Raw genomic sequence first — 26,063 nt, 5'->3', positions numbered from 1 at the left:
AAATTTTATAAAATATATGCAATTTTAAAATTGAACATACTTTATTATTCTTAAATCTCTTAGGATTATTAGTGAAGTGCGCATACTGACTACTAGTTTTTCTGTGTATCAGTTGTATGACAAATAGAATATTAAATGACATCAAGCAAAAAGCCATTCATATCACGAACAACTAAACTCGATGATACTTTCATAGTTGGACTACAAATTGCATAGCTGTTGCTCAAATAAACCGTGAATTTTAAATGTAAATAGGTACTAACGTACAAAACTTTCCCCTATGCGCTGAGGACAAAGCAATTTTTCTGCAATATTCTTGAAGTAAGCAGCGGCCGTGCAGTCGTGTGGGTTGCTCTTAAAAGCTTGTTCGGATTTAGTATTTTTGCAAGCGTAAGCTAGGGCTTACATAATAGCGCTCTTGAAAATAAGGCTTATAGTAATAACATTTTATATACAAGATTTTTATACATAGAAAGTATTACATCGTGGCTTGGAATTGATGATTAATAAAATACAAATTTTCTTTTGTATACTTTCAAAGTGCTAAATATTAAGTTATGGATAATATACTTTTATTATATTACATAAATTGCACGGTTTGAACGCAGGTATACATATATTTGACATTTAACAATGATTTGACAATTTGATAATATGTGACACAACAAAAAATTTAATGAGATACTTGTAGATAACAGACAATGGTTCTGCAGAAGAAAATACGTTTATCTATTATTATTTTTTCACTTAAATTTATCATTATTTCCTTTAAAGTTACCACAACATTTTTTTATATATCTTTTATGATGTATAATTTTCTGATCATTTAAGTTTTTATACGATAGTCGTTATTTATATCCAATATAAAACGTATTATTATAAAGGTCGATAGTAAAAAACAATGTTTAGACTTGTTTTTGTAATATACCACACTATTATGAATATAATATTCTGGCTATATTTAAAACCAGTTGTTGACAGGGGGTAAATTAAAAAAGTGCTGGAGTGAGCGGTAATAAAAACGGAAGAAAGAGGTTTAAAGTTTTCCCAGGTAAGTATTTATGTCACGGTGTGCTAACATTAAGCTCCAGGGAACACTGCAAGGGGATGGGTCAGAGGGGTGTCTAGGGGCGTCGAGACACTCGGTCGCTGCTCCGAGTCGTCGTGGCTCGTCTTCTAAAGCGACAGCTATTGATTTTGTACAAGCATATACTGTAGCATGAAGCTAGTATACGCTTGTTACGCTCACTACAACAGCTTTGACAGGTATTGCCAAGTGGTAGCTTTGACTACAGCATCCCGAACAGGGAGTTGATCACCGCTTTAACAACGTAAAAGCATTGCTATGCGATTAACGTAGCTTAGTTAATTCCTCTGCTAAAAGCTTGGGAAACGCATCAAAAACATTTTAAGTTTATTTTATATTAAATATATTATTCTCATAATTTTTGTTTTCTCATAGTAAATATCTTTAAATGAAATGTAATGTTTATATAGCCATCTAGGACGAGTTCACTGACAGCTTTCAAATTATGCCTTTATCAATAAAATCCACAAACTAAACATAGTGTTCATTTAATACATTAGGTTTAACTTACTAATAATAATTTAAACGTAGATTAATGTAGAGATATAAAATTTTCATTACACCTTTCGTAAGTTCCATTAAAGTATCCTGTTAAATTCTTAAGTGAGGCTTATAAAGCCAAAAATGCTCTTCAAGTTGATTAAGTGGTATAAATATTCAAGTAGCGTAATCATATAAGAGTGTGGAACAATGACATTCTAAATTTCTGTTTGAACTAAATAAGATTCATGATTCGAAACTGGACACTGAGGTTGTCGTGGGAAAATAATTAGCCTCGAAGTTATCGTCTTTGTAGTTAGCCGCTTTACGGGCTTCAGATGACATGACCGTAGTCGTCAACGTAATCCTTTATTTTACAACCGCTTAGCCGAACGATAACAACAATGTTGATATTAGTGTTAGATACACTTTTATATAGATTATAAGAAGTGGTTATATATATTTTTTAATTCATATAAAACGCAATTATAACAATAGACCGTGTTTATCGCTTTGCATTTAGGTGACTGCGTAAATATCACTTTCCTTTTTTAAATACGTAATACATTAAAAAATAAAAAAATTCCAATATCTTAACCGTAATTTCGCATAATTAAATTAAATACTGAGAGATAAGGAACTTGCTAGAACAAAAACTTTAAAGTTCAACAAAGGATGTCTGGAGGTGTGGCGGCAATTTGTTCCGTATTTTATATTTTTTTGCAACATAGGATTTCAACAATTATGAAGAAACCTCACATTTATTTACCATATGTTGTTGATCCGTGGTCATAACGTTAACAAAAAACCTGTTTTCTGTAGAAAATTTGCCTACGGCTATTGTAAATGAAAATTGCATAAACGTTGCACACCGCATGTGGTGAATTAAATAGGAGCAACGGAACCTGTTTACGTTTGTAATATAACAGAGTACACCTTGAACAGCCAACAAACAGAAAACCCAACATTATATTATACGTTATAGAATGATAACGAGAATTATAGTTTTAATCAGCGTTGAATAGAATTCAATTACAGAATATTCTTGGATCGACTTTTGAGGACGGAGCGATAAATGAGCACAAACGAGCGAAAGCCACTTATACCAAATTTACACTTAGTGGGAGACCGCGAATGAACTTTACTATAGTGAGTCTTGTAGCATAACTGCCAGCTGCTTATTACACAATAAATTGAAGTTGATCTATTTGAAGTAACGCTTTTACTTAGTTTTCATCTCTTAGATCCGTAAATACATCGGGGTTCACTTATTGGGTCAATGCACTTCCGAGACAATGTCCGAGGCGATTACATAGCTACTTTTTGTACTGGAATAACAATATAAACAATTGCAAATACGTACATTATTAAGTGATAACGGACAATATGTTATATTAATAGACTATTTAAATCTATCTTAATTAGTATTGTAATGCCATTTGATTTATCATATTACATATGTGGTCAACGATTTAACTCCTATTGACAACCACTAACAACGTACGTCTCTAAAGAAATAAATAAAAGATCACAATTTAAACTGTAAATAAAACGTCTTAGCTGGGTCTGGTAATGTGAAGATATACTTCATGACGTTTTAAGATTGCAATTGTTTAGTTTTCGTGACTGGTGGCTATCCAAAACTAATGTATGAGTTAGTTAGTTGGTTTACCTCAAGATCCTCATAGGTGCGAAATGCCATTATGGCGAAACCATCAATGATGTCCTCCTCTCCGAGGGGCTCCCTCGACTTTTTCCTCCTGGCTGGAGGACGAGGTGGCTTTTCTCTCGCCGGAGACTCGTCCTCACCGCTGTCCCCATCCTTAACTTTACTCTCTCGCTGTGCTTGCATGCGCTGTGCCCGCTCCCTTCGCCTATTTCTCTGATTGCGCTGCTTTACTTCGTTTTCCATCGTTCGCACATTATTCGAAACACCCGACCACCGTGTTTCACTACACTAAAGTCCGCACTACACTTTTATCACACATGGTAAACCCTTGTTTCTATGCCGAAAAAATCGACTAAATACAAATCTTGCACTCAGAAAAAGACACTAGCTGTTTCCAATGGCGGATCATACACCGTTGCCGCATTGCAAGTAAAATGGCCGCGTAGCACTTGACGGGCTGACTTCTTTCACTTTTACGTAAACGGAGGCATAATTACACTTACACTAAGATATACTACATTACATTTTAACAAGAACTAAGACAATTAAACAATAAATAAGTTTTATACATAATTCTCCGTGTTCAGAATCAGTCAATAGTCAATACAATGAAAGGTGTTGCACGACGCCAACGCTACGTTGCGGTCGCGATGGGGAACTAAAGCAGTACTACCAACCTAAACACACACATTCCGCGATATCGGGCGTCATTGGCAATGTGGCGATGAGATTTACTCTTTCTACTTATATTCTGTCTCTTTCCTTAACGTAAAATGTGATACTGCATTCGTGACCTATTTTAATATTCTCAGTGGTAAGATTATAATATTATTAAACAAATATCTTGTTTCTGCTTTGAAGTATAACATAAGTCCATGAAAAAATATAATATAAATATAATGTTCAAATTTGTACCATTTTCTCAACTCAAAACCATTATTTTCATTATGTTGGACATTTTAATGTCTTTGTTATGTCCAATAGTTTTCAATTTTACATACAGAGTGCGCTAGTAGTATAAAACTAGTAAACCGAACAGCGCTCGGTGTGAAGTTCTTGCGTTTACAATGTTGACATTTTGTTAAGTTGCGTTCCAATTATTAAAATATAAAATTGAAAGATTTCTTCCAAGTAGCAACCAAAGATTCATCAAATCTAAATGTACTTTTATGTGAGTTTATTTTATATGGAAGTTATAACAATGAAATTGATTTAAAACATGAGCATTTCTTTGTTATGAATCATATTTAGCAAAATCTGTATATAGTATTTCTCCAAATTAAGGATATATGCAACTGATAATATTGAGAGTCATTTTACGTATAATGATTAATAAACAAATGTATTTGAAAAGTTTATGAAAATATAATCTTTTTTTATTGCAAAAAATGAATTCATAGAACTAGTAATATACTATATTTGTTTAAACTAGAGTCCTAATTGTTATTTTAATAAATAAATTGTGAAATTGCTGAAGTAAAAAGTAATTTCGAAACCTCAAATATAGCTTTCTTAACTTTCAAGTTGAGCTATTGTTTTGATTAAATTTGAATTTTTAGTTGTAGAAATAAGTCTACCAACATTAAAATAATATATTCTAACAATTTTATTTTCATATCTTATAAAATATGAACAACTAGACATTATATATTATATTGTGTTATATATGTATTTGGTTTTTGTTTAAGTATTTCATTAAATTGCTGTGTTATTAAGGTAATGTATCTCCATACGTAATCTCCTGATGTTACAAACTGATCAGTTGTGATTATAATAATTATGAATAATTTATGACAATGTTGTCAAATTAATTATGTTGATAAGAGTGAGCAATCACGATGGGTGGAGCTTTGTATTTCAGTTCATCGCTTTGGATCATATAGTTTACTTGTGTTTCTAAGATTCTATCGACTTGAAAAAGATCAGAATTAAAAAAAGTGGCGGGAGCTCGTTATTTAAAGAAGATTTTTTTCTATCATAAATGTTAGTGAAGTGCTTAAAACATTTGTTTATTTTTTAATATTTATGCTTATTGAAATTAAATTAAATAAAGTTATGCCTGTCTAATTTTATAAATTTAATTACTTAATTATTTATTTTTATTGAAATTATTTCAATATTTAAACATTCAAAATGTGTCTTAAAATATTGACGTTTTCGTATTTATTTGTTCTTAAACGAATAGCACGAAGTTATAACACATGTGGCAGTATACTTAAACTTTTATTATTTCAACAACTTACTAACCATAACGCCTCGTGTACACGAAAGGGTCTGCATGGAATAGGTGTTCTTGGATTATATATTATTTTATAGTGTTCTTCAAACATACGCGCCCCTTCTCTACAAAATTGATTAGCAAGGGTTCGCGTGAATTGATTTCAGGGATTACCATTTTTATTGCCCCTTATAACTTTAATAAAAATGCAATATTATTTTAATGATATTTTGCTACTTCGAAATTTGTCGACTTCGCTGAGTATTTTTGTTTACATATTATTTATAATAGAGCTGAAGTATCGAGTGGTATTATGTGTTTAATGTTTTATTTATATAAATAAGTAAAGGTCAAATGAAGAATGAAAGAAAGATTAAAGGTATTCTTGAGACAATTATATACTTCGCTTATTATGTAACGTATAATTTAAAACACAAATGTCATTAATAATTATTTTGAATTTTTCTATGTCTGAATAATCGGATCTATATAATTAGGACCTCTACCAAACGCCAATGATGTTTGATGGATTACAATCGTTCAGATTAGTTATCTTTGTAATACTTCAAGCCGATGTAAGATTTACATTATAGCGTAATATTAAATACATACATTTAAATAAAGGTAAAGATAAAATTGACGTTAAAATATTAATTACAAATAGAAATAACGAGTACGTAATTTGACTTTATTTCACTTTACATCGTAAAAAAAAAGAATTCAAACTTTTTAAAGAAGACAGTATAACGGAAATAAAATTTTATGTTAAATATAATAAGACGTATGTGTGCTTAACTAGTTATTTTACAATGCATTTTAAACCATTTGGGAGTTTAAAGACAACTGAAACAATTTTTTCGGATTTCCTAGGCGATTTCAATTATTTTAACTACATATTTCCGACGTTTCGTTTACTTTGGTGCAACCGTGATCACGGCCAGACGAGATGTGAAATTTAATTATATTGAAAATTTTTTTTGATTGCCAATGTAAACAATTTATATTAATTGAATGTTTTTTGGATCTGTGCACAGATTATCAACAATGAAGGAAGCTAATGTGAATCGTGCGATCATATTCGCTAGTTTGGTTGGTATATTGGTATCCACTTACGCCATGTACGTGGAGCTGGTGGCAGATTTGAAGCCAGGATACAAAGCTTTGTGCGACATATCTGAACACGCTAGTTGTTCCAAAGTATTAACATCCAAGTGAGTGTTCAAGTATCCAAGTGATTTATATAATATCAAATTATTAACGAAATGTTTTCAATATTTAACACAAAATGTACCTATGTATAATATTTACACAACTTACAAATTATTTATACGAATCAATATATTTATTATTCACGTATGTTAAATAATGTTATGAAGTTATCGTAGAGTGATTATTAAAATAAACAAGAGCATAAAAAATACCTACAGCGAAGCGTGTTTTTTTTTTAAGAAACAGGGACTGACAATGGCTTTTTTGTCGTAGGTACGCCAAGGGTCTGGGCCTCGTGTCGCAGGACTCACTGTTCAAAGTGCCTAATTGTGTATATGGGATTATCTTCTTTTGTATTATAATTTTTTTGAGTAAGTCCATAATTTTATTATTTCTACGATATAAAATTTACTAAGCGATACCACTTTTAGATGAATGGTATTCGTAACTTGATTACGCTTTATAGGATTAATTATTAAAGTTGAAAACGATGTTTAACTTTGTATAGGATTTCACTAAAACTTTGTCCATAAATTTATTATTATAATGAACTATGTAATTAATTATAAACAGAATATTTTACTAACTATTAAATTTATAAGAACATTACCAAAAAAGTTATTCTAAACAAAATTTTATTTTAACATATTTTTTTTTTTCATTGAATTACGCCCGAATTTTATCGGTATTTTCGTAAACGTCGCCGCCATATTTGTCGTTTTATGTTGTTAAATGACTTGTCAATAACTCACTTACTTAATACTTGAAGGGAATTCTCAAACATCTCATGATTTATTAATATTGTTGTTTTAAAACATCTGCCTGAGACCGCTTTAGCTCGTAAATTGTTGACTTACATTATTTTAAAAATTTCTCATTTATTTTTTACATAAAAAATGTTTGTAATCATCGCCTTTCGCATATATCAAAAGTTTTACGTTTTCTAAAATCCCATTTAACAGTGAATAATTATCTTTTTAAAGCAGACGCTGTAATTAGTAATATGAATCAGTATGCTCATCCTTAGTTCCCAGCGACACGCTAAATGAGAATCGTTGGCAGGGTTATTCGTAAATCTTAGGTTATTGTATGAGAAACGAGAAACGCATCGTATGTAGTGTAAGGTTGCAAACTTGTATTAAGCATACTGACTAAGAAATAAGATTTATATAAGGGGAACAATATAACAATTTCGGCATCTACTATTTAGTAAGTTTGAATATGTTTTCATTTGCTTTGATTCTAGCTTCTGTAAGCAACGCTAGTCAAAAATTACTTCTCCCTATGTTTATTTTAACGACTTTTTTTACAATTTTTTATATCAATACCTCATTGTATTTATACAATATGAAGGAATACATTTAATGACACTAACACCAACACTTAAAACTTCACCCCATTGAACCCCCATCCTAGTAGGCATTTAACTTTGAAAAAGAACTTTAACATACATGTACTAGTTTTTGCCCGCGACTACGTCTGCGTTAGTTTCAGAATTAGAAAAGTTTAGCTAAGAAGACAGTAGATTAGATGAAGAACAGTAAGAACGACTTCCGATTACAGTTTTTAAATATAATAATACGATAAGAATAATACACAAATGCTGTGAAATTCGATCTATTATGGGAAAATTCCTTTTAGATTAGTTCTCGTGATTCAGACATCATGGGGGAGAAATTGGTAAAGCGAATCTCACTATATTTGGTAGTTCACGTTGTTAAAGTTTACAGTTGGGATGAATTCAAATTGAATTGTACATTGAGCTATGAAAGGGAAAATCGTTTTGAATAACAAGAAGATCGAGCGCCGTTTCGTTATTCGATCATGAGTCGTTAAATTATGGAGTAGGAAAGCAATACTTTTTACACGTTTAAATGAAACTAAGTTTATCGGATACTGCGCGTTTTATATATATATACATATATTATTTTATCTCTACATGTTTTTCAAGGTTGTTAAAAAGTGACAGAAATGTAGGCAACGTGTCTTAATAAAATAATAAAAAAACGCATAGTATCCGAAAAACTTAATTTCGTTTAATTTAATTTTTTTCCTCTTGATAAATTGTTATATCATCCAATTAAAAGTGAATTAATATTGGTATAGAAGATTCGGTTTTATGTTTAAAATTTTTCACTTTAAAATTTTAAACACAGTTTTTTCGTATAATATTGTGTTTTTGAGTTTTGAACTAGTTAAGGTTATGCTAAGACTTTCGTGTAATAGTTTTGTGAAGTAAATGAAAAATCTAAATGTAATAACTCTCTCTAAACCCTCCAGATAAAGAACAACTATCAGTTAAAAATGATTTTCATATAAGTTTAGTATCTTTACGGACTAATGTAGTAAGCTTTAAATCTGATTGAATATAATAACATAAATTATTAAATTCTCCATATTACTTCATTTCAAAAGTAACTCAGAGCTGTTGTAAAATAGAACGCGTATAAAATTTACAAATAAGTAATAATTTATATGAACAGTTATTTGATACTCGAGTATTCCACAGCCAGTTCTCATTTCACTCCGATCTACAGAGGCACGACTTTAAACCAATAAAAGCTATTTGAATATATTAAGAAGAGATTGCGTGAGCATTTATTGCTTGCTAAATTGTAAACGCCACGAAATACGGTCGTAAACGTTTGTTTTATTTTGTGTAGTTACCCTTAAAACAAGTCGGTTTAAAAACCTTCTCATATTTGATTGAAAAACCGTAAACCGTGTATGGTTTACGCGTTTAAGATTTTTTTTAAATATGTGAGTTATCATTTTCCAACTGCTTTATGTTCTTTGAATATACATTTTATTAATTTTGATGATGTTTGCAATTTTTTACATCCCATTAACTGAGAAGGTTTTTATGTTAAAAGTCAGTTTTTTTTTTTGTAGGAAAACTGATCGTCGATTTGACATTTCTTTGTTTTTACTAAACTTGACGTACGGCTGACGGAAAGGCAATTTAAGAATCGATGTTGGTACACAACGATATTTAAAGAAACAATTTCGGAACACATTGAATTAAAACATCGTTGCATTAGCATAAATTACTCTCGTAATACCGTTTCAATAACTTCTGTATATGTACATACATCTCACTCAAAAGTCACATGTTTCTGTCTTGTTATACATTTAAAAAATACATTCACAATTAACAATTCTAATTGCCATGTCCTTAACCGTTGTAATTTGTTTTGCTAACATCTTCGTTTTAAATTTACATCGTAATAAAAGTCAATGGATGCCATATGAGACGTCAAATTGATTCTGTCTTTGCCAACGTTTCCGACTGTACGGAATTGAGACTTCCAACCTGTCTCAGGCATTGGAATGTAACATTTTTTCATTTTTCTATTCTCGGTTAATTAATATTACTAGCTTTAAGCACGCAATGTGTAAACTATTATAGTTTTAATTATAGTAATCATGAGTTAACGGCAAGTTGTATATTTTTTTTACTAACGTAAGCTGACACTGTATACGCGGCATTAAAAGGCTGGCTTTTTTAAAAGTGTATTATTTAAAAAAATCGTTTTGATACCACGTACCTTATAACAAATAATAATTTTTTTTTATTAATAAAATTCTGTGATATAAAAAAAATTATAAGTATGTATATTTTTTTATCCCTTTTTCAGGTACATTCAACAAGATTTCTGTTGTAAGACTCCTACTGTGTCTATCTGCGGTCTCGCTGCTAACTTGCGTCTATTTAGCTTACCTTTTGATTTTCGTATTGCGTGATTTCTGCATTGTTTGTGTTTCCACTTACTTTATCAATGCTGCAATCGCATTTTTTCTGAACAAAAAACACGCTTTATTGTGCGCTAAAAAAAGTATTTAAACTTGTTGATTGATTTTATTAATGCATGTACTATTCTGAATGGTCTCAGAAACATTCCCGTGTATTTAGAATATACTTGTAACGCCATCTACACTAATTCATACAAATACTCATTTTGTAACAGTGACATCTTCTGATAATACTTAACATTGTTCAATACCTCCATTACGCAAAAGATGGCGCTGGCCGTATATAAACAATTTTAACACAAATTATTACCCTTAAAAATTATTTAATTTTGTTAAAAGTTGTGTTACAAGTTGAGTATTCGTTAAAAACAGTAATATAAAATATATTATACGTGTGTATTTTATTCCAATATACATATTTATCAAATTAAAAAACCTGTTTTATCTAAAATCCTTACGGAACAAATGGCCTAAAATTATTTAGTACTAGTACTGACTGGGACAGAACACTAACAGGAAAGCCGTCGACAATAAATGTTCGGTAAATATCCTTTGTGTTATCAATTTGTCGTAATCGCTGATTGTACTGAACATGTGCAAAAACGGTGACTATTATCCCATGTACAGTGACACACACAGATTTCCTTGTTAAGTTTTATTGCGTTGTATCGCGAACGTGATCGCCATATCGGTCGACGCCGACGCACCGAACTGCCGATCCTTCTTTGATTACACTTCGTGACGTTATTGTGCACACGGCCTGAAGTTCTGACTTGTGATTACCCTAGCAATATATACTAACACCAACTCTGTGCTCGCAGCACAGCATGGATATGTGCGAGCACAGTCATATTATTTAATTAATATATAATTCATTAATTTCTCTTACAAAAATGAATTTCGTATATCAAACTAATAAAAGTAAGTACGTTTTATATTTGGGAACACGGTGTGGGCAATTAATGAGTATATTGAAAGTTACAAAAAAAACTACCTTCCTTACCTTAACTTTAAAATTCAGTTTAATTAATCTAAACGAGCGTTATAATGATGCTTTTGTATTATTAAAGTTATTATAATTTCGGTTCAATTAATTAGTGTGCTCATATAATTGTGAGATTACGCGAACGTTTTTCACAACGACGTTTCTTTCGACCATAAACTTAAACTTGATGTGTGGGAGAGTCGAACAATGTCTTCTGCGGTCACAACTATTCACAGTTGCGATTTAGATATAGATAAAATCTCGATATTATGGAAACGCGAAATGTCGTACAACTGGAGAACTCCATTTACTTCTTGCGGTTAAACAAAGGATATTACCTACATACCTACATTCCGCAGTGTATTTAGTACTATAAAATATATCAGAATTTAAAAACATTATGATCGAATAATGAGAAGAAATTATCTAACGCGTGCATATTGAAAAATAAATAACAGTTCAACTTCATTTTGAATGTTAGATTTTTCTTCATAATTTATACCTAAATCTAACGAACGATAATGGTTATCGTAATATTAATGTTTTTTTTTGTAAATAAAATAAAAGTCACATAAACCACTAACAAAACCTGTACATGTATAATTGCATATTGCACTCCACTTGTTCGTATTCAGTTCAGTTACCTTTTGTTCCAAATATTTATTGACCTCATTATAGGCATTTAATTACAAAAGAATATGATTGAAACATCCAATAGTAGAGCTATAAGTTATAACATGTTTATGTTGTATTTTATTGTAGAACAAACATTATATTCAACAATAAACAGAAGACAGGAATTATTTGTATTTAAACTTACTTAAAATACTTATATATAATTCCTTTTTCGTCTTACACAATTAATATTTTATAACTATATATTGAATATTATCTAAAAAAAAAAAAAAATTGAATCATGATTTAATTGTATAAATTACGGTACTTGCTAAATACACGATGGATAGTTACATCGCGTTAAAAGACCGCTCAGGACCCACAGTGCCTATTAAATATTTATTGAGCGTGAAAATGAATCATGCATTTAAATAATGTAGTCTTTATAGTCGATAAGCACTTCCAAATTGGAAGTTAGACCCACGCTTCTATTTAAATTGTATATAATCAGTTGCCGAACATTTTGCCAGCACCTGATTTCGTTTATAGTATACTGTATACGCCTTTGTTTGCCACCAACGTTTAACACTACTTAACGAGAGATCAAAAATCCGAAGGCCAGATATTTAATTGCAAAATTTGACATGAATGACATTTGACATATTTCTATTTAGTTTTACGTTTCGATCACATAATAGATGGAATTGAATATGGTAATTGTAATCATTTGTACCGCTTAGTTTAACACACGGTATGTTGTATAAATAAATTCTATGTTAGGAATGTTTACGTATGTATCGGCATGTTTATCTGTCAACAAGTGGGTGATAGACGCATGTCCACTGAACCATATTAAGTAGGGGCAGATTCAATTAAGCGAGAAACACGATCGGCCTGGTGTAATTATTATCATAATTATAGCATATTTTGAAGCATTACGTCGGTTTTATAAACAGGGTTCGGGTTAATAGTTGTTATTATGAGTAGTTATTACATCGAGCTAGAACAATACAGGTTTTAGTTTAATGTGTGTTATGCTCCTGTTATGGTGATAATGATACCTTTCATATTACGCAACCTACCGTTTTTATGGAGGAGCAAATTATTTATCTGCACATAATTTCAAAGAAGTAATATTACTTAATATTTTTTTTAATGAAAAATGTTATATATACATTTTATATAATTGTCATTGAAATCCGGTCTTAGGACCGTTTAATTTTTCTCAGGCAAAACTATAAATATCAATGCCAAATTAAGGTCACTGATGTCAAAAACGCAACCATGAATACCTGTCTGAGAAGTTAAAAGATGAAGTCAATTTTCTGCCCAATACTAATATTCACCGTGTTTAATTACGTTCCGACGTAAAAATATATTTTAAATAAAAGGTTCTCGTTCTATTAAATGCATATTTTTCTGTAAATGTCTGTTCATAATTCAAGATATTAATGGCGCCATACAATATAGATAGTATTAAAGTGAGCGAACAAATAAATTAAGTTTTATATTGATGTAAGATTTATTGTTTCAGCTGTGTGTATAACTCCTGATGAGGTCATGACTCATGACGATTCTGATAAAAACTTCTCATTACGATTCAAACTATATCATTGCGTAATAGAACATAATTCATTGTAAACGGAATTAGCAAATATTTTATAGGATACGTAAAATATAAGTACTGTTACTAAACGATGTTTAGTAATTGATGTTATGAAATAAGCGATAATATTCATGTAGAGCGGCGCCTACGCCTCATTTGTATGCATCTGGGCCCTAAGAGTGAATTGCCTGGAAGCAAGTCCTCCCACCTCACCTCGTAATAATTAATTTAGATCGAAGCTTACTCGGACCGATTTTGAAATTCACTATACAAATTAAGCGAAATTTCTGCATTATGTAAATGTTGGATATCCCATTAGTATTGTAGATAAAAATGGTTACAAGCGGTTTTCGATCAAATGCGTAATAATTAAGGATTTTTTATTACGAAGTATTGTATGTTGTTTATAATTTTGTATTTGTTACAAGAATTCGGCGAAACCAAATGCAAAAACCAATAAAATATTATACTTTATTGTTATGAAAGCTCACTTATATGTAAAAAACTCGTCAAGGCTTGAACCGATACCATAAAAGAACACAATTTTTGAGATATAATCTTAAAAATATATGAATTTGAAAGGTCCATCGAATGCAGCTATTTCGAATTGTTAATTTACACCTCTCATATAATAGTATAGTTGGAATGTTTTTGTTTTTTAAAAGCCTAAACTATAACATCAGTAGGTTGTTTCAATGCAGCTTGATTACCAACATAAATAAGTCGTTCACGTATTAACCGTGATCCTCGCAGCCCCCCACTACAACACGAGCCTTCCTTCTGACAGCCGCACTGCTCTGTGACGGTCGCGCGTCTTCTATCGATAACACGCCAATTTTCCGATCCGATGTACTCACTTTTCTGAATGAAAAGCCAGTGAATGTGCAAGTGATGTTGAATTTATTGATGGTTATATTTGATACTATTGTGTTTCAATGTATGAAGTATTGTAAACAAGTGTGATTTTTTTTTTTTTTGGAGTCCACGTGCCGTTTGTTTTCGTTCATATGAGGTATTGTTTTTTTATTGTTTTTGTTTTGAACACTTATTAATTTTTATAAATTTAATGAATGATATGAATTTAATAATGACTAGAAGAATTCTATTTCGAAGAAAATTTAGTTCGAAATAGTTTTGAGTTGAGTACTATTGTTAGAATTTATAAGATGCTGGATTTATATAATTAAAATTGCGCATGTTTTAAGAAATACACGAAATGATTCGAATTTTTTGGCATGTTACATATGTTTAGGAGCAAAAAAATATATATAAAAATTTGTTAATTTTCTAATATTAGATATGACATAACATCGATGTTACCAGGTATGTAAATATAAGAATGTTACGACGCACGACTTCGAATCAAGTTTATTAAATATATTTATACACATATGTTAAAATAATATTAAGTATTTTTTACGTATGTACATTTTAATTTCCAACATTATACATATAAAATAAAAACTAATTTCTTCAACACTTAAAAGTATTTCATAAAATGTTGCCCTCGGAGTAACCTAGTTTTGAAACGACCAATTTAAAGTTTTTTTTCTTGGATCTCTTACTATGGAATGAGCAAAAAACCTTTAGATAACACTGTCACCGTATACGGTAAATGTGTTTCCCGCAACTTCCTGAAGCAAGGACGTCGGATACAATTAACATATTTGTCATACAACACTACTTATAATTATAAATACGTAGTTTGGAATTTATTAACATATTTTATCAGGGCTATGCTTATTTATTTTGTTGTAAACAGCCTAACTGTATTATCGGGTTTAAAGTTATATACGCCTGTTGATATTTGTTTTATATATAACCATTTTATGTAGACAATAGAAATAAAGTTAGGGTATTCTATGTTCAATTATTTTTAGGACACGAAATGTTAATGATATAATATAAAAAGTGTGAATATAAAATCTATAAGGTTCTATGTATCTAGAAGGGTCGTTTCAAATTTGGTTGGGTAGAGAATGCAGTTTGGACACTGGAGGTGAGCTTTTATAGGGGCCTCTTAAACCTACACCTGGGTCGCAAGTCCCAGCACTGTTGAAGCTCCTCTCCCTGCAACGCGGTGGACCCGGCAACCGCCTGGTGAATCCATGGAATGCTGAGAGGTTTCGTGTCATATTTAATGACATTTCCAATTACAACCGGGTGTTTTTTGTAAACAACCTAAAACAAATATGCCTCAAATGACAGCATTTAATATTTTATCTTGATGATGTTTTGTTTTATAATAACTGCTATAGTCAAACTACTAATATAATGAGATCTAAAACTTTCGCGAGTTTTATTCGTTTAAATGAAACGAATATTTTCCGGATATACTACGCATGCTTTATTTTTGTTTAAAACTACCTAGTCCCGACGTTTCGGTTACCTTTCAGCAACCGTGAGCACGGGCAGACGAGATGTGCTCACGATTGCTGAAAAGTATCCGAAAAATATTCGTTTCATTTAAATACTACTAATATAGTTATAGCTGGACTAACACAAGTTATATTTTTTATTAATTAGTTAAACGGAAGACTTTCATTACAAACCTCGGGATGACAGAGAAATGCTTGCTAAATAATTACGTTATATTTAAACACAATCAATACAATTTGAAGCTGAAATAAATTTACTAATTAAATAAAGAATTATTAAATTTATCTTTCTTTTTAGAAATTATATCTAGAAATTTATTGGACACATTTTTCCTTTACATTCATTTCAAACCTTCGAAATATAAAATTCAATATGCATGTGAACTGATTTGTTTAAATAAAATGTATTTTAATTAATAAGTATTCGTGTTATATAATATATCTTTCAGATTTAAATGGGTATGTAATTTTTTGTGAGGTTCGTATTACCTGGACCTTATTCCCGGATTGCCAAAACGCTGGAATAAAATTTTAATTTCTCTTAAGCGATAGCCAGCAGTTCTTATTTATATCGCTAAAGTTTTGAAGTTACCTTAATTATATTCGGTACCAACTGACCTCATTAGAATATTTATGGGACCAATGTAAAAGCAAAATTGTTTCGCTACAATCATTTTTTTTAAACATACAAGGTTGTATTCAATCTGTATTCTTTTACTAAACAGCCATTATTTTGTCCCGGCTTAACACTGGAGGAATGTAGATTAATGCTATGAATATTTCATGCATTGTTTAATATTTTTCTAAAACCGGTTTAAATTATAAATAAACATTTACACATCACTGTTTTATTAATTATGTGTATTTGCATATTGGAATTGTTTGATGTCTTCATCAGCAGCAATAAAAATAGATACGTGATTTGATTAATTGAGAACATTATTCTTTGCATTCACGATTGCCAAAATATTTAAAATATAAATGTATACAACAATCTAATCTCATGGACTGTAACCTTTTTTGTTACATTCGAGTATGACCCATTATTTTTCTTGTAATTATTGTTTGCGGTTGAATAATGATACTTTATGGTAGATTACAACATTCAGCAAAGAGGTTTATTTGTTCAAAAACAAAATATATAGAAGCAATTAAAATTATTATTTCATAGACCTTAAAGTAAATGACTAGATGATTAGCAAGCGGAGCGTATCTGAACATAGAAGAAAGTATAAGCAAACATATGCTAGATACGCTTTAAAAATAAACTCATATAAAAACGTAAAAGGTTCCGCTTAAGAATTTGTACTAAAAAGTTATTTTATCTGTCTGTGGATCTCTAAAAATTACATAGTCATGATAAATCCTTTATGACTATAATATCAGGCAAAAAACTGCACAAGAAGTACATTGCAGAGGCGTTATTATATTAGATTGTAAAATAATGACAGGTGTTGTTTGTCATTGTTGCGCCTACGCATGCTTTTGTTGATTGGTTTCAAGTTTAATGTTATTGTAAACGACAGACATCCAGATCGTTGATCTTTATGTATCGACTCTGGTTGTCCGTATCATAAGCTTCAATCTATTATATTTTTATTGAATATATACATATATATATATATATATATATATATATATATATATATATATATCAGTAACTGTAAAAAGCTTCGTTTAGAACGGAATTTCTTTAATACTTTTGATGAAGTTATGGGACAAGTATTAGCCTTCAATTTCACCGACGTACTTTATACCTCAATACCAAATTTCATTAGAGAAACTGCAGCTGTTCTTTACAAATACAGAGACATAGTTACTTTCTTTCTTGTAATAGCAATATTATTTCATTATAACTAAACACAGAATACTATAAAACAACAAATCATTGAAAATATGTTTAAATATGTAGTTATATTCGCTTAATATAGCTCGTGTTCATTAAAATATCGATGTACAATTGTCATTTAACAGAAGACCTTCTTGATGGTCGAGTGAGACCGCGTTTTAACCTTGCGTCCGTTTTTGTTATAACAGACGGTTTAAAACATTTATAATAAATATTTTTTTTATAAATACAATTTTAATTATATATTTTTTCTCTCGTAACTCGCAGCTTTATCGAAATTTATCGTCGACATCCTCCTTCTAAGACGTTTATGGGAAAAAGTAATACGTGCTATGACTAAGCCTAGCTGTTTACGTAAAATTCTTGAAGTTTTATAGTAGTTTTATAGTGACTGATTAACAAACTTAAATATACTCACGCAAAACATAACTTTCTCCTTTATAAAAAATAAATATTTTTATACTATGAAGTTTGTATAAAAGTATAAAATATTTTTATGTGCGTCATTTGGAAAGTTTCCCTAAAATTATTAATATAAAATAATACTTTCTTTGTGTCTTGTCTATTCAATCTTTATTAATTTGACTTATGACCGAATATGAAATTTCACTAAGACTTCAAAACATTTGTGGTTTGAGATTCAAGAAAGGCACTATTAAAATAAATTAGTAGTGAAAATTCTTGACGCGTTCGTTGGCATGCTTCCAGTAGCATACAAAGGTATTCGAGGTCGCCCAGTGACCCTAGATGGCTGTAGTTTTTGCGAATTTAACGACCTCAGAACCGCCTGGCATTCGGAAGCCAGGGATGTCATTGAGTGTTGACTTAAATGGATTGATAATAAGTTAATAGTATCAATGACATCTTCTATATGACATGATTTATTATAGTTGGCAAGTTTTTATTTTGCAAGACGCTTTAGATACCGGGTTTTTAATGAAGTTGAAAGACCAAGTTGACTTCGTTGTGAATAAAGAAATTTGTTATAATTTATGACAAGTTCAATGTTTTTTTTTATAACTATACAGCAATTTAAATTTAAAAAAATGAGTTTTTTTTAAATGATTACTGATTTTTGACACTGATTGATTGAAATATTATATATTTATTTGCATTTTCACGGTTTTATTTTACGAAATTCAGGAGGGGCAGTTGGATAAAAGTTTTATTTAATTTCTTCTATTTATAATATTGGAAAATTGCAACTGGAGAAAAAAAGTTTATGCCTACTTTAAAATATTTAAAAAAGATTATCTTTTGCATTTTAAATATTAAATTTCATTTAATAATAAGGATTCAATTAAATTTTGCTTTGGAAATGTGTTGGTACTTTTTTATGATACAAAAAGTAAAATACAAAATTTTCAAATTATAAATACATTTTCATTTATACAATATTAAATATGAATGAAAATAATACATGCCATTAATATTTCTTCCAAATATAAAGCATTTTTATGTTATTTGTTGACAGTTCGTTGACAGATATACTCATAAATACAAAGCCGGATGGCATGAGATATGTCATAGCGAATACAAGAAAATTTACTGGAAACATTAGTCATATTCAAACAATGACTGTATCAATTAATTGTTGGCCCATGTTAGAATTAAAACAGATATTTTTAATTGTTTCTTAGTAAATTATTATGACTGGATGTTTTAAGTAATTATAACAAACTTTTTCAACAATTTTATTATAATGCAATAAGGATATATAAACTTTTTTTATTTTGTATGGAGAAAATGAAGTCGGAAGTGACAAAAAGGTATAAGTTGATCTACTATTATTAGTACAGCAATAAGACGAGGTAAATTATAACATAAGTGAGGGAAAATAGTCTAGAGGAAAACAAATATCTGACCGAGTAACTTGTAAAAAAAAATAAGTAATATATAGTGGTTACAACGAAGGACAGTTTCCATTGTGAGTTTGGTACTGAGTCTTAACAAACATGTATTTGTACTTAAGGATGGCAAGGGTCTCAATTTGTTTAGTGGTTTGTAAACAGATTTATATAGAAAAAATAAAAATAGTTTTTATTTTTTATTTTTCATCAATAAATTAATATCTTTTCCTATGATTATATAACAAGATTTCAAAATGAAAAACTTAGAAAGCGATAGAGTTTAGTTTAAAAATACGCTGGTATGACTTACAAGATCAGTAAAAAGATTAACAAGGATTTTTCTCACGTAGGCTTACTAAAATAGGCGAAGTAAAGCACACGCGACCTTGTGTTGTAGATGTTATAAAAAATGTGTACATGTTTCTTAAAAAGACGTTGCTACAGTAAGAGAGACTTGAATGGATATGTCACGTCAAAAAGAACTTGTCCAAATATTAAGGAAAATTCACTGCGTTTCAAAAAATAGTAATGTAATTAAAAATTTAATTAATTTTTGTTACTGGCACTTAATAAGGAACTATGTGAGGTCGTTTATTATGAAAAATAATTACTTTGCGATAGTCTATGATTTTTAAGCTTCCGAATATTAGATACGAAAGTTTATAGTACAAAGTTTCAATTATATCACTAGTATATTAAGATAGAAAAGTTAACTGAACCTCATCCAGCGCTTAACGGCTTTTACACATAGATTTGTAAATTTTTGTTTACATATAACCCAGCTGTTAAATTTTTCGTAACGTTAAAAAGAAGTTGCCTCAATAGGCTTCGGTAACATGACTTGTGTAAATATTGTTTGTTTAGTACAAGTGAGATCTCTTTGATAATGACCAAATTACATACATTTATTTGTAATAATCATGCTATTTAAATTATAATTTACATTAACGTGGTAAATTAAATTTTATAATATTTACGAGCGAAACTATCTTGTGAGTATTGTTTTTATGAATATATATATAAATATAATTAATAGGGACTATCGGTAAATAAATGATGTCGTAAAGCTATGTGAGTTTAATCATACTTTTTTAATACTAGACTATGGCAATTTTAAAGTGCGTATTGTGTCTTAAAAACAGATTTTCAGTGCAAGCAACTTTTTTTGCACATCGTTGTGAGAATATCATCGTTTAAATGAAACTAATATTTTTCGGGATGATCACATTTGCTGAAAAGTAACCGAAACGTCGGGAGTATGTAGTTTTAATAAAAAATAAAGCACGCGTAGTATATCCGAAAAATATTAGTTTCATTTAAATGAAAAAAAACTCGCGAAAGTCTTAGATCTCAGAACATCATCGTGTTCCGGATCCTGCTTATTGGATATCAAATATGCATGACATCGCTTTATTCATTTACAAATTAAAAGAACGTTATAAATACATCGTACAAGAAATTCTAATGAGAAAAAAATGGTATCAAAAATAAATACGAAGCAAAAGATAACTACAACAAAATTCTTCCTATAACACATCTTAAACACCTTCGTCATAATCACCCAGAACATTCTTTTATGCCTATAAAAAAGTATGTTTTATATGAAAATCGATAAAGTATTTTGATCGATGATTTAACATCACAGCATAATTCCTCGTAATCCATTACACGGAGTTATAAATATCACTTAACAACAGTTTATTAATTCTCATAAATATCGATTCCGCTAACGCCATTGTGCGTTCGGAACATCATGAATTATTTATCAAACCAAAATCTGATATGGACGAGTTAGATACGATTTCGTAAACAGAACCATCACCTACAAGTTTGGATAGCATACGAAATTAAAGGCGTGTTTTTTTTAAATATAATTTATTCCTCGCCACTCCCAAGTTACCGAAATTATATGTGAAATACCTGTCAGAAAAGCATTCGTATGATTTAATTTATGACTCGATCGAAAGATTTCAGTGTTTTGACACTTTAAATTAATCTCGGATAACTTTTTATATAAGAGCACAAAGCATTGTTAGATTTGGCGTACAAAAATTTGATAATTAAACTTAATTAATGGAAACTTAAATTATTTGTTAACCACATAAACCCGACGTTTCGGTTACTTTACAGCAATCGTGTCACAGGCAGTCGAGATGAGTGTCTATATACAAAATACAGTAAAGTAAACATCGAATCTTATACAGTAGAATATTGTTAGTGTACATAAAAAATCAATGAAATTGCTACCAAATTAACAGCTCCCGGCCTTCATGGTCAATTTGGTACTTGATTTGTACAAATAAAGTTGCACATCAGATGTTAACCTCTTAACTATTGCGTCGGATAACGTTTACTGTATTGATATGCGAAGAATTTAACACGCGTTCACTATAAAGAATGTACATATGTTGTGTTATTAATAAACAATATCACTATTGTTATTATCAATAATAGCTTTATATGAGTAATCCGACGTTTAAAGCTCATACGGAAGAACAATCTGAATTTATTTTGTCATAATATTAGTAAATTTAAAAAATCTTTTAATGGATAGCAGGAAGTGTTATTCATCGTATTTGGTCGTTTATATGAAATTTAATTCGCTACGCTTCTAGTTATGGTTTTATAAGAAGACGGATGTTTTTATCAAATTAATTTAGGTGCTATTAAACTTATTGTTTGGAGTATAATATGTATTATCAAAATTAATAACATAGAAAATAGTTGATAAAGGTCACAGGAACAATTTATAGAGAAATTAAATTATATATCCTATTAATAATTTTATTACGATATCTTAATACTATATTAATGCCATGACAGAATAGACTTTTATGTTTTTTTTTCGAATAATGTACCTTATGTTTGAGATAGTATAAAAATAACATATTGAATAATTCGTTAGTTTTCGGACTCTTTATTTCTAGAGGCTTAAGTCTAGTTCATTCATAGTAGGTACATAAAGGTCAATGAAACTAATTTAGCTTATCGGTATTATTTATATGTAATATCATAAAGGAACATATTATTTACAAAGTGCTCATACACAATTCTAACTAACCATACAATTTTTAACCATCGATTTCCTTAGTTTGACATCATGGTTTATGATAGTAAAATAATTTTAGCCTTGAACTAAATAAAACAGATATTACATAACGTACAGTATATACAAATATATGTAGAACGATTAATAATAAAATGCAAGATAATAGATGTGTGGTAATAAGGAAGCAATACGCGTCTTGCAGTCAGACAGTTAGTGTCAAAGGTGAGTTTCCTAAGCAATTATGATTTATGGCTCAATATCCACGATACATGTATAGTGGCTTTGTTGTTTTCTATGTTCATCAAATAATATTTCCTAATAGAAGTACTGTTTGTGTGCCATTGTGTATCAAGTACCGCAATTTTTGTGTTACTTGCAAACAATTTCTTTCAAGATGAGAACACATTTGACACTTTAAAAGTTATTGTGCTCAGGAGTTATATTAAAATAAACACTCAATAGAATTTCTTGAGGTTAGACAACTGTTCAGATTTTTTATTAACTTGCAAAGGGATAGACCAATTACTTTTCCAATTACATCAACTCTAACACGAATAGACAAATCGTTGTGCGTAAAGACAATTTTAGCTCTGGGACATTTCAATACAAATTCCTAATATTTTAAGGCTTATATTTGATTGAAGAATATATAAATTTAACATCTGTTATGTCCGGACATGATTCTCTTTCACGTGTACTAATGGCATGTGTTTACTGACGACACTCAACTTGCAAGGTCAAGTAAGTGTATGTGCGATATTGAGATGTCTTACAAAGACATTTACACACTATCCAATGAAAGATGTATTTGAAACTTTCCTAAACAACAGTTTTATATAAATACGTTCTTTATATAAGAGTATTAAAAAGTATATACACGCCTCTATATCTATGTATGTTTATCTTTATTTCCATTACCATTCCATTTATTTGACTGTTATTGAATAGATCGCGAAAGTGTGTGCAGAGTATTATGTTAAGGAAATCGATAGATAATAATATTCATGATGAAATTGAGATGATTAATTAATATTTGTAAGCATTTAGTTTAATCTTGTCAGTGTGGTCTAAGCTTAATTAATAGAAAACACTATGTCATAATACGGGTTTATACAATTATTATTTGTGGTTGAATTTGAAATCTCTTCTTCTCTTCTAATACAAGAATAAAACAGATGAAATCTATATGTATATACCTTAGGAACGGTATTACTATTGTAATACTAATTGGTGCATATTTTACGTACTGCAATATTATATTAGTACAACCAGTGATCTTTTAGCATCTGATGAAAGTAAAATATATTTAAAATATACAAATAATTCTCTGAAACTTATATTAGTGATTTATTTCTTAATGTGTGTATAGCGTGTCGTAAATATTAAATTATGATAATTTATCGAATGAAACCTGTCAACGTTCGGACATTAAAGAAACCGATTGAACAAGTTTATTCAATGCAGATATTATTATTTGATTAATTAATATTTTAACATAATACCAGGTACGTTAAATATTTAGAAATATTAAAATTATCTTCATATGCAAAGGATTTTTAATTTGAATTTAATGAACACACGCGAATTGATTCAACTATTGCTGTGAAATAAAATTATGCATGTTACTTAAAATATTTTTTTATACAGAATTTATATAAAATTGACTTTTGTTATTTATATTGATCGGATATTTTTGTTTACAGATAGTAATGATTTAAGATGCCGAGCACAGCATTGTACCGCGAAACGTCCGTGTCGCCCGCCGGCAGAACGACGTATGAGGAGGCTTTAGCCATTGTGAGTACCTTATATTGGGTTATATCCATTTTATAGAATCTTAAAAATAATAACACAAAATTTAAACCAATCTTTGTATATGAAAAATTGTTTTGTCTAACTCATTTCGTTATTCATTTAAGTAGGACTAAAATGATACGTAAATAAGGAATTGCAACAATTTAATGCTTTTGTCCGTATTCATATAAATCTCTTTGATTTATTTATACATTGAGTCATCATCTTTTTCACTATCATTTCAACAATTATAAAATAGTTTTACGAGCGATTTATCTTAAAATTGTTTTTTGTCGCATTTAACTGTCAGGTAATAATAAAAATATGTAATAGAAAATTTTTTACTGAGGTAGGATTGTATAATGTTTTTATATGAAATACGAAGGATGACTTAAAACAAATTTAAAGTGATATTACTACTTTATACTTAGATCAGTCGTGGTGGCCTGGAGGTTCAGGTACGCCTCTTATGCATGAGGGTGCGGGTCCGAAACCCGGCAAGAACCAATGTGCTTTTTTCCGAATTATATTTATTTTCTAAGAGTATTTAGATACAACTGACAGGCGGTGAAGGAAAACATCGTGAGGAAACCTGGACTTTTAATATCAAATTATAAGATTGAAATCGCCAATCCGCCTTGAGCAAGCGTGGCAATTAATGCTCTAACCTTCTCCATGTGAGAAGAACCTTTGCCTTTGCTTAGCAGTGGTCACCGATAAGCTGATGATGATGATACTTAGATTTCAGTTTCGCAAGTGTTTAGTCTGATGATAATTTTATTCGCAACATAGCATGTCTTAATATTCTCTGTTAGGTATATAGTTGTTGAGATATACTTTATAAAACCATTTGTAAGTTTTTCCTAGATGATGGCCGTGGGACAAAGGTTTTAACCTCACAAACTTAGCTTTACACTAACATCAGACAAATTCAACCTTCAACATTTCAATGGACTGTTCAGAAGTATAACAACTCTAACCATCTGTATGCACGGTTATCTTTATTGTCTAATCATAAATATAATTTGAAAATAATAACTAATCAATTTAAAATTAAATTCTACATGGAAAAATGTAAAAGAAAATGTAAATATAATACCTATAGTTAAAAATACGAAGCATATTACAATAGTGTTATCTTAAATTTCACAATTCGATAAATCAATCAAAACATAAGTCACAGCTTCATATAAAAGGCATTTTCAAATAAAATATGAGCGATAATTTAATTTAGAAATTTTGTTCAGTTCGGTGAATAAAATACAAATATACTATTAATCTTTTAATACCAGTTCTTGAGTCGGATAAGCTAGAACTTCTATAGATTTAAAAACTTTAATTACATACATATTCAACTATAACCATTAAAACGTTGTCAACTATATATTACAACAAAGTTTTTGGTAAACACGTATTATTGTGTCACATTAAGGCCGGACGGCCATTTAACCTTTATGGTCACCATTCATTAGGAACTATTTACATGATTATTTGAATCTGATACTCTGTGAAACAGTTAAT

General features: G+C 29.8%; 3 protein-coding genes across 12 annotated transcripts in view; 2 read left to right on the top strand and 1 right to left on the bottom strand.

The window, feature by feature from the left end:
- LOC116770329 (fibrosin-1-like protein) overlaps positions 1 to 3,884 on the bottom strand; it is a 44,898-nt gene extending 41,014 nt beyond the window's left edge. For 5 of the 9 annotated variants that reach the window (XM_032661750.2, XM_061527863.1, XM_032661751.2 and 2 more), the window contains exon 1: positions 3,240 to 3,883. In XM_032661750.2, coding sequence (XP_032517641.1) covers positions 3,240 to 3,479 — 240 coding nt within the window. In that variant the 5' untranslated portion in view covers positions 3,480 to 3,883. Of the gene's footprint in view, positions 1 to 3,239 lie in introns of all 9 variants that reach the window. The other 4 variants (XM_032661752.2, XM_032661753.2, XM_032661756.2 and 1 more) reach the window with 2 other exon arrangements.
- A 53-nt stretch (positions 3,885 to 3,937) lies between these two features.
- On the top strand, positions 3,938 to 10,807 carry LOC116770330 (vitamin K epoxide reductase complex subunit 1-like protein 1). Of its 2 annotated transcripts, none has more exons than XM_032661759.2 (4): positions 3,938 to 4,050; positions 6,489 to 6,665; positions 6,937 to 7,034; positions 10,302 to 10,807. In XM_032661759.2, exons 2-4 carry the CDS (start codon positions 6,499 to 6,501, stop codon positions 10,505 to 10,507), a joined length of 471 nt encoding a protein of 156 aa, XP_032517650.2. In that variant the 5' UTR covers positions 3,938 to 4,050; positions 6,489 to 6,498; the 3' UTR covers positions 10,508 to 10,807. The 2 variants fall into 2 exon arrangements, with proteins under 2 accessions (XP_032517650.2, XP_032517651.2); XM_032661760.2 differs by lacking the exon at positions 3,938 to 4,050 and adding an exon at positions 5,088 to 5,219.
- A 3,595-nt stretch (positions 10,808 to 14,402) lies between these two features.
- LOC116769926 (serine/arginine repetitive matrix protein 1) overlaps positions 14,403 to 26,063 on the top strand; it is a 62,291-nt gene continuing 50,630 nt past the window's right edge. The window contains exons 1-2 of the mRNA XM_061527622.1: positions 14,403 to 14,634; positions 24,452 to 24,545. Of these exons, the coding sequence (XP_061383606.1) occupies positions 24,468 to 24,545 (78 nt within the window). The 5' untranslated portion in view covers positions 14,403 to 14,634; positions 24,452 to 24,467. The remainder of the gene's footprint in view (positions 14,635 to 24,451; positions 24,546 to 26,063) is intronic.

Source organism: Danaus plexippus (assembly GCF_018135715.1).
Source record: "Danaus plexippus chromosome 13 unlocalized genomic scaffold, MEX_DaPlex mxdp_15, whole genome shotgun sequence".
NCBI lineage: Eukaryota > Metazoa > Arthropoda > Insecta > Lepidoptera > Nymphalidae > Danaus > Danaus plexippus.
Note: the sequence above shows the minus strand (reverse complement) of the source record. Positions and strands in the feature narration are given on the sequence as shown.

Coding starts and splice junctions, on each gene's coding strand:
- LOC116770330 (XM_032661759.2), top strand. CDS start 6,499: ATGAAGGAAGCTAATGTGAATCGTGCGATCATATTCGCTAGTTTGGTT. Junction 6,666..6,936: donor TCCAAAGTATTAACATCCAA/GTGAGTGTTCAA, acceptor TTTTTGTCGTAG/GTACGCCAAGGGTCTGGGCC. Junction 7,035..10,301: donor TTGTATTATAATTTTTTTGA/GTAAGTCCATAA, acceptor TCCCTTTTTCAG/GTACATTCAACAAGATTTCT.